The 14,237-nt window shown below is 39.6% G+C and overlaps 1 protein-coding gene and 2 non-coding genes across 3 annotated transcripts; all 3 read left to right on the top strand.

The window, feature by feature from the left end:
- Positions 1-5,915: 5,915 nt before the first annotated feature.
- On the top strand, positions 5,916-13,937 carry tcp1 (t-complex 1). Its single transcript, XM_006625818.3, has 12 exons — positions 5,916-6,048; positions 7,191-7,276; positions 7,858-7,986; positions 8,353-8,450; positions 8,613-8,723; positions 8,994-9,175; positions 9,595-9,721; positions 11,236-11,411; positions 11,999-12,122; positions 12,484-12,676; positions 12,849-13,012; positions 13,563-13,937. Exons 1-12 carry the CDS (start codon positions 5,976-5,978, stop codon positions 13,774-13,776), a joined length of 1,677 nt encoding a protein of 558 aa, XP_006625881.1. The 5' UTR covers positions 5,916-5,975; the 3' UTR covers positions 13,777-13,937.
- On the top strand, positions 6,864-7,003 carry LOC138226823 (small nucleolar RNA SNORA29). Its single transcript, XR_011184712.1, has one exon. It is a non-coding gene; the product is annotated as a small nucleolar RNA SNORA29 (small nucleolar RNA).
- Positions 8,119-8,255, top strand: LOC138226812 (small nucleolar RNA SNORA29). The gene has a single exon (XR_011184711.1). It is a non-coding gene; the product is annotated as a small nucleolar RNA SNORA29 (small nucleolar RNA).
- Positions 13,938-14,237: the final 300 nt, after the last annotated feature.

The following is a 14,237-nucleotide window of genomic DNA, read 5'->3' on the forward strand; positions in this document are numbered from 1 at the left end:
GTCCTAAAATAATCAATATTTTGTGTTCTACTGCAGCACATTATCTTAAGGTGCATGGAAACAGAGTACAATACAGAATGAGTAAAGCAATAGTAAATCTACTATAAGTGGATTAAAGCCAGTTTCCCCTAGATTTATTTATACCCCCAATGCAATAAGAACTTAAGTCTTCTTTAAATCAATTTTATTATAGAAAATTCAGTTTGAGTAAACACAGTAGTCATTTATTCAGACCTCTAAGTAAATAAAACCTAGCATCTTTTCTGAACTATAAAGAGGATTCCAAAAGTTTCCCATTTCCACAGAGTCCACTGTGGCATGGTGGAGCAGTGGTTAGCATTGCTGGGGCCCTGGGTTCAATTCTGGACTGAGGGAGCTCTCTGTGTGGAGCTTGTATGTTCTCCCTGTGTTTGTGTGGGTTTCCTCTGGGTGCTCTGGTTTCCTCCTAGAGTCCAAAAACATACAGTACTTGTAGGTTATATGGCTTCTGGGAAAATTGGCCATGATGTGACTGTGTGTGTTTGTGTGTGTCCTGTGATGGACTGACATCCTGTCCAGTGTGGATTTATGGATGTGCAGAAGTACCAAGTTTTAAAGAAGTAACCAGCAAGATGTTACTAAAAGAATGAAGATCCTTTAATTAAATGTTATGCATGATGATGGGAATTTTCATCACAATGATGAATTATTAAAACCTAAACTGATTTCAACTGATACAAATGTATTACATATATGGAATATTATTGTATTTTATTTCATAAAACAGCAAAAAAAAACTTTTCTTAACTGTGTTAAGGTGGCTTAATAAATGTTTAATCAATCTGTCACACTGGCTTTTGTGCTTCAAAAGCTTTCCTTAACCAAAATCTCCAGGGCTTTGTGCTCCTATCTGTGAAAAAAGCAAGAATTTAACAGTATAATACAGCTTTAGCTATTTTCATGCTCATCATCATATTTTCATGTGAAAACATGCTCTCATTGAGCTGGGTGATGGAAACTTCAGAATATCTTGTACTATTTCTAGATGCATCTATGGTTATGGCCTGGCAGACAATTATAATTCATTCTCAAAATGACTTATAAAAACCTTAAAGGGGGGGCAATGAATTTAGAGGCATTCAGTCCTAATCCCACAGATAGCAACTTCGCACCATTTACTCCTCAACCAAATGTTTGAACGTTTGGTTTGTACTGAGCAGAATAACTATAGCAACAACACATCATCAGTGTTGTTTTAAGACATTAAAATGGATTAGATTCTGCACCTTGAAATGTTACAAAAACCTTGGAATAAATTCTTAGGTTGGTGACACTAACAACACAATGCACTTCTGTAGTATAAACGTAAGGCTTTGTGAATTTACAAAAATATTTATTAGATTCTATATTCCTTGGTTAATCTTGTCATGAGATTGAGATTATCATGGATTCTGTGGTATTATGTTGACAAGACGATAGCTAAAAGGAATCCAGAAAGTTGTTTCTGCAAGATCAACCGTCATCCTACTAAAGCTTTTTACTGAAAATAAACAAAGCAGTTTTACGCTTTAAAAAAAAATGATATTGCTAACACATACTGTAACTAGGCTACATGATCAGTTTACATTAAGAGCTGCTACAGATTGTAATTCCTTGCCTTTATATAGTATCTTCATCCCAAGGGATCCTAAAGTTCTTCACATATAAAGGTTTATAGGTTTATAGGTTTATAGGTTTATTCCAGAGTCAAAAGAAAAGGTATTAAGTTTCAGGCTAAATCCTTTAGGGATGATATTATGTCTACGACATCTGTAAAGGAATAGAAGGTGGTTAGAAAGCCTGGTCCTGGAACAGATAGCTGTGAATAGACGGAATGCTGGTTTAGTGAGAGAACCTCACACCTGAAGAACGCTCCACGCCCGAAACGTTGTGTTTTCTTTCTTCTTTTTTTCAGAATGGAATAAACATATTACTCGTTCCTTTGCAGCCTACGCATGCTGACGCAGCTACCCACCTGAACCTTTTCACATATAGTCAGGAACCCACTACATCCAACACTAAAGGGCAGTGACACATGGCAGCGGCTCCACTACATTACAGGTTGTCGCGCCCTGTACAGCTAGAGGGCACTCTACTTCTGCCCTGTTCCTAGTTCCCTGTGATTATTCATGTCTTTCCAGTGTGTCGTGCTGTGTTGCCTATTTACTTCCTGTGTCTGCTCTCCTGGCTCAGCATTGAGGGTACAGATGTCTTGAGACCTACCTATTACCAGGTCGCCTCATGTCCGTGGCCCAGGGCATAGGTTTCTCTACCGACATCGTCTGATCCCCTAAGCCTTGGTCAACCCCCGTGTTGCCCCTTAAGCTGCTATGCATAGGGTCTCTACTGCTCTCCTTGTCATTCCACGGCATGCTCTTTCCGACATTCGTGACACAGGTTCTCAGTTTAACATCTCAGCTGAAGGGTGGCACCTCCTATAGCTGTGGTTCTCAACTCTGGTCCTTAGGGTCCTCTGTGTCTGTTTCAAGTTCAACAGGGCCCTTAATCATCAATGGTCATTGATGCATCTAACTGATCTGCTTGCTTGTTTAGACCCTTTTTTAACTCTAACGGACATACATTTTTTTAGCCATTCCTCAACTTCCTAAATAAAAATTTGCTGTTTTATTTCTGTCTGTAAGGCTCTTGATATGCAGTCAATTTTATGAGAGACAGGTAGAGATGACGATCTATTAAGCTGTCCAGCAAGGAGTGTTTTTTTCCCTTCTATTGAAGCCAACTTCAAGAGTTTTTAAGAGTTGAAAGAAAAATTTAAAAACACACCTAAAAGGGTAACCACTTGGCAACCACTAACCTACAGCACTGCAAAACTAATCACCATACATGGGATAGTGGGCTGGACAATCCGGTCAAAAAGGAAGAGTAAAACCTACTTATTCACCAATACCAAGAACTGTTTTTTCTGTACGGACGTCTCCCATCCCAGCGCTGACATTTGCTTAGCTTCTGAGATCTAACTAGATTGGGCCACAGAATGTTAATTTTGTGCCAGGGCTGCTGCCAGTGATGGAGGTATTGTACAGCGAATGTCTCTGAAGAAAACAGCACTGGGGAACTGATATACTAAATCATTTTTACCTTAGATTTGACAAACATGACTTTAGGGGCATAATCATGGACCATAAAGAGAAGTTCACTGCTACCACCTTGACCTCTTTAGCTATGAAATAATTTGAGAAATGTGTTAAAAGACGTTATCTATTAAGTAGAGCACCTATTGGATGCCATGCATTTTGCCTACAGGGCCAAAAAAGGAGTTGGATATGCTTGCTTCACATTACTGAATTTGTTATATTCACATCTAGAATGTCCGAAGACACATGCCTGGCTTTGATTTACAGATTACTCATCAGCCATTTAACACCATTCAACCACACTTATAAATGGAGAGATAACGCCCTCATTTTAATCTTGATTATTGTAGGCTATATCCTAGTCTTTTTGACCAGCAGATCACAAAGAGTGAGGGTGAATGGTCTTATGTCAGAGAAGCTTTGTTTTTCCACTGGGTCTCCTCAGGGCTGTGTACTGTCCCCCATCCTATACAGTACATTCTATATATAGACAGCAGTAGAAGCCCTGTTGAGGACAAGGATCGGTAAGGACTAGTGATAAAGGTGATTGGAACCTATGCAGTGCTGAGAGAGAACGTGTCAGAAATCCTGGGAGCGAAAGGCAGTGTTCAAGGTCGGGGTAGGCAGGCTAGGTCGGGTATCCAGAGGTCGAGGCAGCGAGGTATCTAAATCCGAAAGACGCGAGGCAGAGACGGAGTCGGGGTCAGAGGCAGAGCAGGGTCGGGTATCCAGACGTCGAGGCAGCGAGGTATCCAAATCCGAAAGACGCGAGGCAGAGACGGAGTCGAGGTCAGAGGCAGAGCAGGGTCGGGTATCCAGATGTCGAGGCAGCGAGGTATCCAAATCTGAAAGACGCGAGGCAGAGAGTGAGTCGAGGTCGGAGGCAGGGCAGGATCGGGTTATCCAGAAATCAGTTAAGAAAGAATCCGCACAAGAAAAGGGCTAGGACAATCTCAACAGTGAGTGGAGTGAATGGGTTTAAATGAGGAAACAGGGTGAGCGCAGTGCTAATTGCTAACAACAGTGCAGGTGTGTTCGCCGAGAGGTGCACGCTGGAGTGTGGTTTGTGACAGGACAGACACATCATCAAGTTTGCTGATGACTCTGTCATAGTTAGTGTCCTCCAAGGCACAGACACAGGTCATGGGCCTGTAGTGTATTATTTTGTTGAATGTTGTCACATCTCCTTCCTTCAGCTTGATATGTCAAAAAATATTATGATCATATGATTAATTGTATGATCATTGATTATAGAAAGCAACCACCCAACAGTCATTGAGGAGCAAGAAATTGTCAAGTTAAAAAATCTCGGCCTGTTGTTGATGCCAAACTTACCTTTGAGGAAAACACAGACACCAAATAAGATCACTTTATTGGCCATATACAATTTCTTGTATTAGGAATTTGTCTTTTCGCATACCCCAACTTGCTCTCCATAAGACCCACAGAGAGAAGAGAGAAGCTTGGGGTCAGAGCACCAGGTCAGCCATTTATATGGCACCCCTGGAGCAGCTGCTCCAGCTTGCTCAGGGACACAACAGAGTAGGATTCCTCTGCCAGCCACGGGATACGAAAAGAAACCTTCCAGCTATAGGCACAGAGCCTTAGCCATAGAGCTACTGCATCACCTCAAGAAGCAAGATATGAGAAGGCCCAACAGCAATTGCTCTTCCAAAGAAAACTCCATTCTTTTAATGTGTGTACTTGAACAATGACTTTATTCTACAGAACTTTCATTGAATCTGTCCTAACATTCACTGTGATAGCCTGGTTTGGTAATCTTAATATATGTAATGAAAACAGACTGGACTGAGTAGGATTGTTAAAGTAGCCAGCAAAATCATTGTTGCAAAATAACTAAAGCTTTCAGACATCTAAATCAAACAGTGCAGAATAGTGCAGAAGGCCAATATAATCACTGACTGTCATGACCACATCTTGCAAAGTGAATTTCATCCTCTTCCATCTTGACTTTGATTTAGACTGCCCAGGCTCAAGGGCAATAGAACTAAGTTGTCTTTATTTCCCACAGCTATCAACCTGCTCAGTTTGGACATCTGACTGTACATTTACTTTATTTTTTCTTTCTCACCATAGATGTGTGTGTTAAATGTCTTACATAATGTGTTGTCCTTACCTGCCTGCAAAGCACATTTCCCATCTGGGATGATAAAGTAACAAGGACACTGCACTGAATTCTGCATAACATTGTCCTGTACACTGCACTAGTTCTATACGAAAACGCATAAAGTAGCATTTTCATTCCAATTTTCAAATACATAAGAAATACTATTTTCTGCAATTTGTATTAGATAACTTCATCCAAGGCGATTTACACTTTAGAAACATTCTTAGAAAGCTATAAAAAGATAATATAGGCATAGTTATACGTACAACATTAATCTTGATAGTATACTTTTTTTTAAAAAATCCCATATTAGATCAGTAAAAGCAAATAAGTGTTTTGTGCATTTTCATTAATTCAGCCATTTCCGCACCACACTAATATTCCCACCATAAGGCGCTGCCGAACACTCACTGTTCCTCAATGGTGGAAATACATGTACATGCATTGTGGGAAACGTAGTACGTTAGTGAAAAGGAAGGCAATACCGTTTGATTTCATTTCCTATAATTGTAATATTTAATTGAAAAATCAGATGTATGCTTATATATTTTTCTACATAAAGTATAAATATTTCCATGTATTTCTAAATTGAACAGAATATTTATATTTGGGTTTTGTACGGATGCATCTCGAAACTTCCACCCCGTTCCTGATCTTCCCATAGTGCTGTGCGCTGCGGCTGTTACCCGGCATGCTGGTTGACTCCCTTCGGTGTGTGGCTGCGGCGCGTGAAGATGTCGGTTTTAGAGGGGCCTCTCAATGTGCTCGGCCAGAGAACAACTGGCGAGTCAGTCCGCACTCAAAATGGTGAGATGCGTTGTTTCTTACCGATAATCTATTATAGCATACTGTTTCACACGGCATGAAGGGACATCTAATCTAAAATAAATTAAACGTGGTGAGCAGCTAAGCTGGTCTGCTTGCAGTTACCGGTCTGACGCACGTGTGTCATATCTTCCCCGTTCTTCGCTTAACTTTTAACGGTATAAATAAAGTTTACTTGTCCAGCTACAGAATGTGCCGATTGATAACGACATTTTAGCAGTACGGTGATGCTTTGTTAATGAAGATCGCTTTTAGATGATCAGCTTCAGAATTTGCTGGTCACTGACCCAACCCAGCCTGCTGCAGTTCTCCTTTGTTACTAAGCTAGCCATCTTAACAGTCGGTCTTGTCATTGTATTTTGCAATTCAAGTTTTTAAAGATAGGTTTGTATCTCGCCGACATATGTAGGGAAGCCGTTGAAGCATTCTGATGCAGTTATTTTAGTAGCTAGTTTTTTTTTCCTGGATTATGTCTGTTCATGTACTTGTGCCGTTTTGGTACAAAATGGTGTCAGTGTCTCTTGTAACTCTTGGACACGCATTCTCGCTTGGAAACAAATTCACTTCCACTGGGGAAAAAAACAAGGTTCATTTCGGATGTATTACTTCCTCATCGCTTTTATTTCCACGGTTATTTTGCGTTCTCTTGTAATTTTCCGATTGCTATTTAATTGACCATAGATTTGCTCATTGAGCTATTTTTAATCGTTTTATGCGAGTGCGAAACGCACACCCTGTTTCGAAAACCTGTCAGGTCTTGTATTTGTCCGATTGTATATTATCACTGCTCAATACGTTTTCCCATTTTAGTCTCAGTCATTCAGATCAGGTAGAATGACTGGCTATGCTGATGGGAGAGAGAATTCCAGTCATGGTCTGAAGGAAAGTCTGGCAGCATTTCCTAGCTTTCCTGTATGAAGTGACAGAACACTAAATACCATAAAACGTTTTTATCGAGATCTGTAAGTGAAAGGATACATAGTATTTGAAGGATGCTTTTCTTGTTCAGGAGATGTTTGCTTAAAACAACGAATCTCCACTTGCTTCACATATACAGATGATAACTTCCTTTAAAGGAAAAATAACGGCAGAGTGCCCCTTTAATGGCCTTTTTTTTCTTTCAGTCATGGCAGCAGCCTCTATCGCCAACATCGTCAAGAGTTCCCTTGGTCCAGTCGGTCTTGATAAAATGTTAGTGGATGACATTGGCGTGAGTATTTACTTATGTCTTTGCTTTTCACATTCAGATCTGTAGCGGCTGTGTATTCAAAATGAACCTGTAGCCCTGGCCTTCTTTAAGACACGTATTCAATTTAAAAAACTTCATTGTAGACTGAACTACTCCTCTTAAAGAAGCCTGGCTGTCCATAAATCCTTTTTATATTGACTTGCTAAAAGGCCTTAAGAATACGGCAGGGATTGTGCACTTCTTCACCTGAACAAATCTAAACAGAGAGGGAGGTTTTCATGTATTTCTCAATTTCAATTTGAATTTAGTAGCTTAGTGTCTCTTGTTAATTAAAATAATTGTCACTGTTGATTTGCTGAAGAGACAAGTACCATCTTTTTGTGTTGCTGAAAATCTGTGGGAGGGACAGTTACAGGTTGTTTTTAATTGTGAATAGGTTGTGAGTGTCTAGTTTAAAATAATGCAAAGGATTCTGTGTGTATATGACAGTTGAGTCTTTTCAAATTTAGCATGCTAAAAGAAAAACAAGGTTTGTGTTTCTAGATTTAAAGACTGCAACCGTGATCACTACTACCCAGACCTGTCTCTTATTCTGTCAATAGGATGTGACCATCACCAATGACGGAGCAACAATTCTGCAGCTTCTTGAGGTCGAGCACCCAGCTGCCAAGGTCCTGTGTGAACTAGCTGACTTGCAGGACAAAGAAGTAGGGGATGGGACGACTTCAGTGGTGAGTTAATTCTTATCAGGTGCATCTAGAGAATTTTATACTATATTGAAATGTATTATGTTGGCGTGAATTATTTATAACACATACTATTAGAACTGGTAAAACAGTTTAAAAGTGGCTTTTATAATCATTATTCCCATTTTAGTACCATTCATTCGGTGCACCAAGAATGACTGGCTATGCTAATGGGAGAGAGCAACACTGTCACAGTCTGAAGGAGAGGTTGGCAATATCCATCTCTCCTATATGAAGTGGCAATACATTTTGATACCATGTGAGGGCTTTTCCTGGAAGAAATCAGACTTCAGTTTGCATGACCCCAAGTGAAAGTAATTGTAGACAATTGTCATTGTTTTTTGTATGTAGGTGATTATTGCTGCAGAGTTGCTGAAGAGTGCGGATGAACTTGTTAAACAAAAAATTCACCCCACATCTATAATTAGTGGATATCGCCTGGCTTGCAAGTAAGTATATAAAGAAAAACATTTTTTAAAAAAAGTTTTCCAGTTTGAGATGCAGAAGAAAATGAAGCATGCTATCTATTGGTAGTATTTTATGTTGTCGTGAGTTGGCAATGTTTGGAAGTTAATGATTTCCATCTCACTTTTTTATTTTTGTCTCTACAGAGAAGCTGTTCGATACATCAGTGAAAATCTGACTATTAGTACTGATGATCTTGGGAGAGAGTGTCTTGTCAATGCAGCTAAAACCTCAATGTCCTCCAAGATCATTGGAGTGTATCCTTTTTCTAAGTTGTCACTCATAAAAATATCTCAAAAATGTCTTTAAAAGTTGTACTGAGGCAAATATTGAAATCTGGTAACTTACAGATGCTGTTAAGTTTTTTATAGCTAGGACCTTTAGGGCAGATTTATAAAGTGGTTTATATAAAATGGTTAGACAGTTTTTGTAATGGTCTCAGCCTAGTAGGTAATAAAGCAAGGACTGCTGTGTTGCTTTACCGTACTGCATCTGGCGTTAACAAAACCTTGACAGATGCTGCTCAGTGATGCAGACTTCTTTGCCAACATTGTGGTGGATGCTGCCCTTGCAGTTAAATTTGTTGATGGGAAAGGTCAGGCTCGCTACCCAATCAACTCTGTCAATGTGCTAAAGGCACATGGACGCAGCCAGAAGGAGAGTTTCCTTGTAAACGGATATGCACTGAACTGCACTGTGGGATCACAAGGTGTGTGCAGGTGTTTTGCTTTTAAAACTCTTGCTTTCCCATTTTTTTTTGCTGCTACACCGTGCAAGTGGTGTATGTAGTTATACGCGTGGGATAGAGCATCCTCAGTTTGAACAGTCGAGCAGCATCCTGAAGTTGGTGCACAACTACTGCTCAAACTGGACACTTCTGTTTAACTCATTGCAGTCCTAAATCTGGGACCTGAAACATGTTTTGCAGCATATGAAGAGATTAATGTAGATGTGTTTTGGGAATACTTTGGAAAAAATAGAATTTTGAAAAATTCCCTTTGTGTAATGTTACAGAATGTTGGTATAATGCCTTGCCCATGAACACAGAGGTCTGACAATAGTATTGACTGTGTAGAAGTAGCTTGCAAGTCAATGGATGTGCTTTGATCCATTTTCATTTTTCCTCAGGAATGGTAAAGCGGATGGTAAATGCTAAGATTGCTTGCCTGGATTTTAGCCTGCAGAAGACTAAAATGAAGCTAGGTGTCCAAGTAGTTATCAACGACCCTGAGAAACTTGACCAGATTAGACAGAGGTATGTTGACTTTCTTCTTAGAGATGTGTGTTTTATCAGTACACAATTTATTTATTGTGTATTTATTTGTCAAACAGCCATTATTTTAAGTACACTTAGGTTTTTTTAAAACTGATATGCACCATTTAGAAATACTCCTGGTTTGAAAAAAACTTGAAATCAAGTTATTCAATAAAATTAGAAAAGTGCTTTCATGGGTTATTTGGTTCAAATTGACTTCAACTTTTCTTTTGCTGAAAAGTGCTGAATAAAGACCTTTTAGGGGGATTCATATTTAGAGACTTTCCTACAGATGGGAGCTTTGCACCATTTGCTCCTCAGTCCAGCATATATGTTAAATGTCTGAACCTGTGGTTCTTCTCCTTCCTGCAGGATTACTATTGCAACAACACATCATTAGTAGGATAAAACTAACCTGTCTCACAGTGGTCTAAATCCACCTCGCGTTTCCTGTTAATGGTGAACTCTGCTTTACAATGTTAGGAAAAGGTCTATGCAACCCTTTCTTGATATGTCAATGAGTTACGAGTGTTAAAAGTACCCCAGCCACTTTATACAAGCCTGTTTCATTTCAAGCATCCTAATTGGCAGAAGACAAATTAAACACAAAAAACACAGTAGAGTGTGCCAATATGATCCCAATTTGTTGTGGAAAACAAAATGAAGGTAATATAATGCACACTGCTGAGTTACAATAAATATGATGTTTAATCTGTGCTAGTAATAGACATGCTGTGCTATTGTAGAATGAAATACCTATAAAGCTTAAAAACCTTTAACACAGTAACTGTGTAATTGATTGTTTTTCTTTAAAGTTCAAAACAGTATCAGTATGTGAGAGTGAAGGACTGATAATATTCTATAAATCTTGCACAGAAAATGTTGGGAAAAGATATAAAATGGTCTCGGCAAGGTTGAGCACCAAAAATTGATCTTAATCATTGCATCTGCGTGTTTCTATAGCTAAAAACAATTAGCAGAATACTATAACTAGAATGCCGAAGCAGCTTTTGCAGTTGTGTGGTCCTCTCCCAGATCCCATTTTTATTGCTCCCACACTTGAAGTAGTGTGAGTGGTTATACGCGTGGGATACAGCAAGGCCAGCCTGAAGTTCTTCTCCTAAAAACACTCCTGTGTTTTTGTTTGCTCTGTGGGCTGCACATGTACCTAAAACATGGGTTTTTTTTTCTTGAAAGTATTGGTCTTATTATCTTCTTGTCGGTGTGGCTAGAGAGAGATTCTGGGAAAATACTAGAATCGGCTTGTGATTAACCATTTTGATGTATATTAGCTATTGGATGGTAATGTAAGTCTGGTGGTCTCTACGGGTGCTTGCCACTTACTCTTGTTTTTACCTGTTAATACAACTCTTCTGGTCAGACCTGTGATACACCCAGCTTTCTGAGCACCTTGTGTTCTCTGCCGCTCATCCAGAATAATGACTGGGTCATGTTTCTATCTGGCTGTAATGCTGCTGGTTCAAAGGGCAGTGAGAAATCTCGTTCTGTCGCAGGGAGTCTGATATCACCAAAGAGAGGATCCAGAAGATCCTGGCAGCAGGGGCCAATGTCATCCTGACCACTGGGGGCATTGATGACATGTGCCTGAAGTACTTTGTTGATGTGGGGGCCATGGCCGTGCGCAGGGTTCTGAAGAGGGACCTCAAGCGCATTGCCAAAGCAACAGGAGGTGAGGCTGACCTCAGACATGTGTAGAATCCAGCTAAGACAGTTGGGATGTGTGCATGTTGATTCATAGGTTATTCTATTTCGTGTCTGCAAATGTGCTCCTGCCTTGTTATAATGTGAAGGTTGGGGTCCTAGTAGTTTGTCCGTCTTGCTGTCAAAATGCCTCTTGATCTGTCTTTAGGCCATCCACAGAATGTAGCCTCTGCAGTGTGTTTTGAAAATGCTGCTCATGTTTGACTTTTTCTCACATTGTTTACCAGTTTTCATATTGTGCATTTAAGTTTTGATTAAAATATTGACTTTAAAATGTGTAACAATTGTAACCAAACAAAATGGGAATCACTGGAAAGGGGTTCGTAATTGTAAAACCGACAACAGGAAACACTTCTTTACCCAAAGGGTTGTGTATGTCCATTGTAAAAAATCCATTGTAATATTAGTGATTTAGTGGAGATATAATTCTGATCACACTTAAATTGCTTTGGAAAACCATTTTTATCAGTGATTCTATCTGTAATTCAATTGTATTGAAAGTGTTATGTATGCAATTAAGTAGTCCATTAAATAATTCACATCTGTGTTTTTCAGCTACTATGTGCTCCACTCTGTGCAACCTTGAGGGAGAGGAGACATTTGAAAGCAATTTGCTAGGACAAGCTGAGGAGGTTGTTCAGGAACGAGTGTGTGATGATGAGCTGATTCTTATTAAGAAGTAAGACTTTTTAATACTTATGTAACAAAATAAATAGCTCTTGCTCAGGATTTGCTGTAAAGATTCAGTTACCAGCATACAGCCTTATTGAAACCACAGAAGGAAATATCTACTTGTATATTATTTTTAATTGTCAAGGATGATAAAGTTGTTTTGTGTTTTGTTGGTGTGGGTTGGGAGTTTAACTAGTCATGACCTGAAAATGCACTCCATGAGGTGCTTGTCCTGGTCTGTAGGAAATTTAATTTTTCTGAGGGAAGGGTCTTCAGTTTATTATTTTATAAAGTGATCTGTATTTGCATAAATGTTAGGTTTCCTGTTTTGAAGTGCAATGCAAAATTAACCTCTTCCACCCGTTCAGCACCAAGGCTCGCACCTCTGCTTCCATCATCCTGCGTGGGGCCAACGACTTCATGTGTGACGAGATGGAGCGCTCCCTGCATGATGCGCTGTGTGTGGTGAAGAGAGTCCTGGAGTCGAAGTCTGTGGTCCCTGGAGGCGGTGCTGTAGAGGCTGCACTCTCCATTTATCTGGAGAACTACGCTACCAGCATGGTAACAAAAATTAGTTTCATAATTATTTTAAAGGGGATTTTTTTGTTGATGATTTAACATGATGGACAGTCTAAATCTTCTTTATCCAAGGAGGGGTTTCATTTTTTTTTGTCAGTGTTCTGTTCCCCCCCCTCCCCCCCTTCACGTATTAACATTCACATTGTTGTGACAGGGCTCCCGTGAGCAGCTGGCTATAGCTGAGTTTGCCAGGTCTCTGCTGGTTATTCCCAAGACCCTGGCAGTTAACGCGGCTCAGGACTCCACCGACCTTGTTGCTAAGCTGCGTGCGTTCCACAACGAGGCCCAGATCAACCCAGAACGCAAAAATCTGAAATGGTGAGTTTCAAAACATAAGGGCTTGTGCCGACATAATTTGAACTACTACTTGAAGGTAAAATGGGTTTTGGGGGCTTTTTTTTGGGAATCCAGTTTGTTACAAACGGGGGGGGGGGTTACGAAACTGGTAAAAATCATTAATGACCGAGCTGTTTAGTCAATCAGTGAAATAATTATTCATAACCCCCGACTTGTAAGTTATTTCTATACCTGAGCAGCTGGTATAACTGGTATTCTGCTCAAGCCCCCCCCAGACCTTCGCAAACATCCTCTCTGCTTTGAAGTTAGAAGTGTTTACTTTTCTCAATGTCACGTACTGTATCTAAAATCTAAGACACTTCTCAGTCAAAAGTTTTCTGAGCACTGCGTTTTCACATCGAGTTGAATTTGTAAAATTGATTTGATAAAAATTGATGCGACAAAAAAAATTATGCTAGCTCAATGTTTTAGAATTCAGTGGATTGTGTTTAATAGCTCATGTTCAGCTTTGAAATATTTCAGTCACAGCACCTTAAGATGCTCATACAATAGTGCTTTTATGTTTGGACAGGATTGGTCTGGATCTGGTGAATGGCAAACCCAGAGACAATAAGCAAGCTGGCGTCTACGAACCTACCATGGTAAAAACCAAGAGTCTGAAGTTTGCGACGGAGGCTGCAATTACTATCCTTAGAATTGATGACCTCATCAAACTCTTCCCAGAGGAGAAAGAAGGGGGACAGGCTTACAGGGATGCGGTCCAGTCCGGAGCTCTGGAAGGCTGAGGATCTTGAGCACTAGTCCAGTTCTTACCATTATTTATACAAGTGTTAACTGTAATGTGGTTACTTTTCATACACGATTGTACAATTCTTAGCATGCCCAGGTAGCTTGTAGCCCTGGTAAATGTAACATATTGGAATTTAAATAAAAAATCTAAAATACACCACATTTGTTAGTTTCTTAAAAGACGCTGGGGAGGTGACTACTTCCTGAACTTGATGTTAAATTTATTTTTATTAAATGGTCGTAAAAGGCTTTTTTTTATAATTAGGCAAAAATATATAATACTTGTAACAAAGTTTGAATGAAGTGAATAGTACCAAAAGTAGACAGGTTTTGTTATAACTTAATTACAGTAATAAAAGATTGGGGAAGTTATGATCACAAGTTGTCTAAATAAAACTGCAGATAGCTGCTAATTTCTTGAAAAAAAAATTAGTTAATTCTGTTCCTCTTATTGAGT

Source organism: Lepisosteus oculatus, chromosome 2 (assembly GCF_040954835.1).
Source record: "Lepisosteus oculatus isolate fLepOcu1 chromosome 2, fLepOcu1.hap2, whole genome shotgun sequence".
NCBI lineage: Eukaryota > Metazoa > Chordata > Actinopteri > Semionotiformes > Lepisosteidae > Lepisosteus > Lepisosteus oculatus.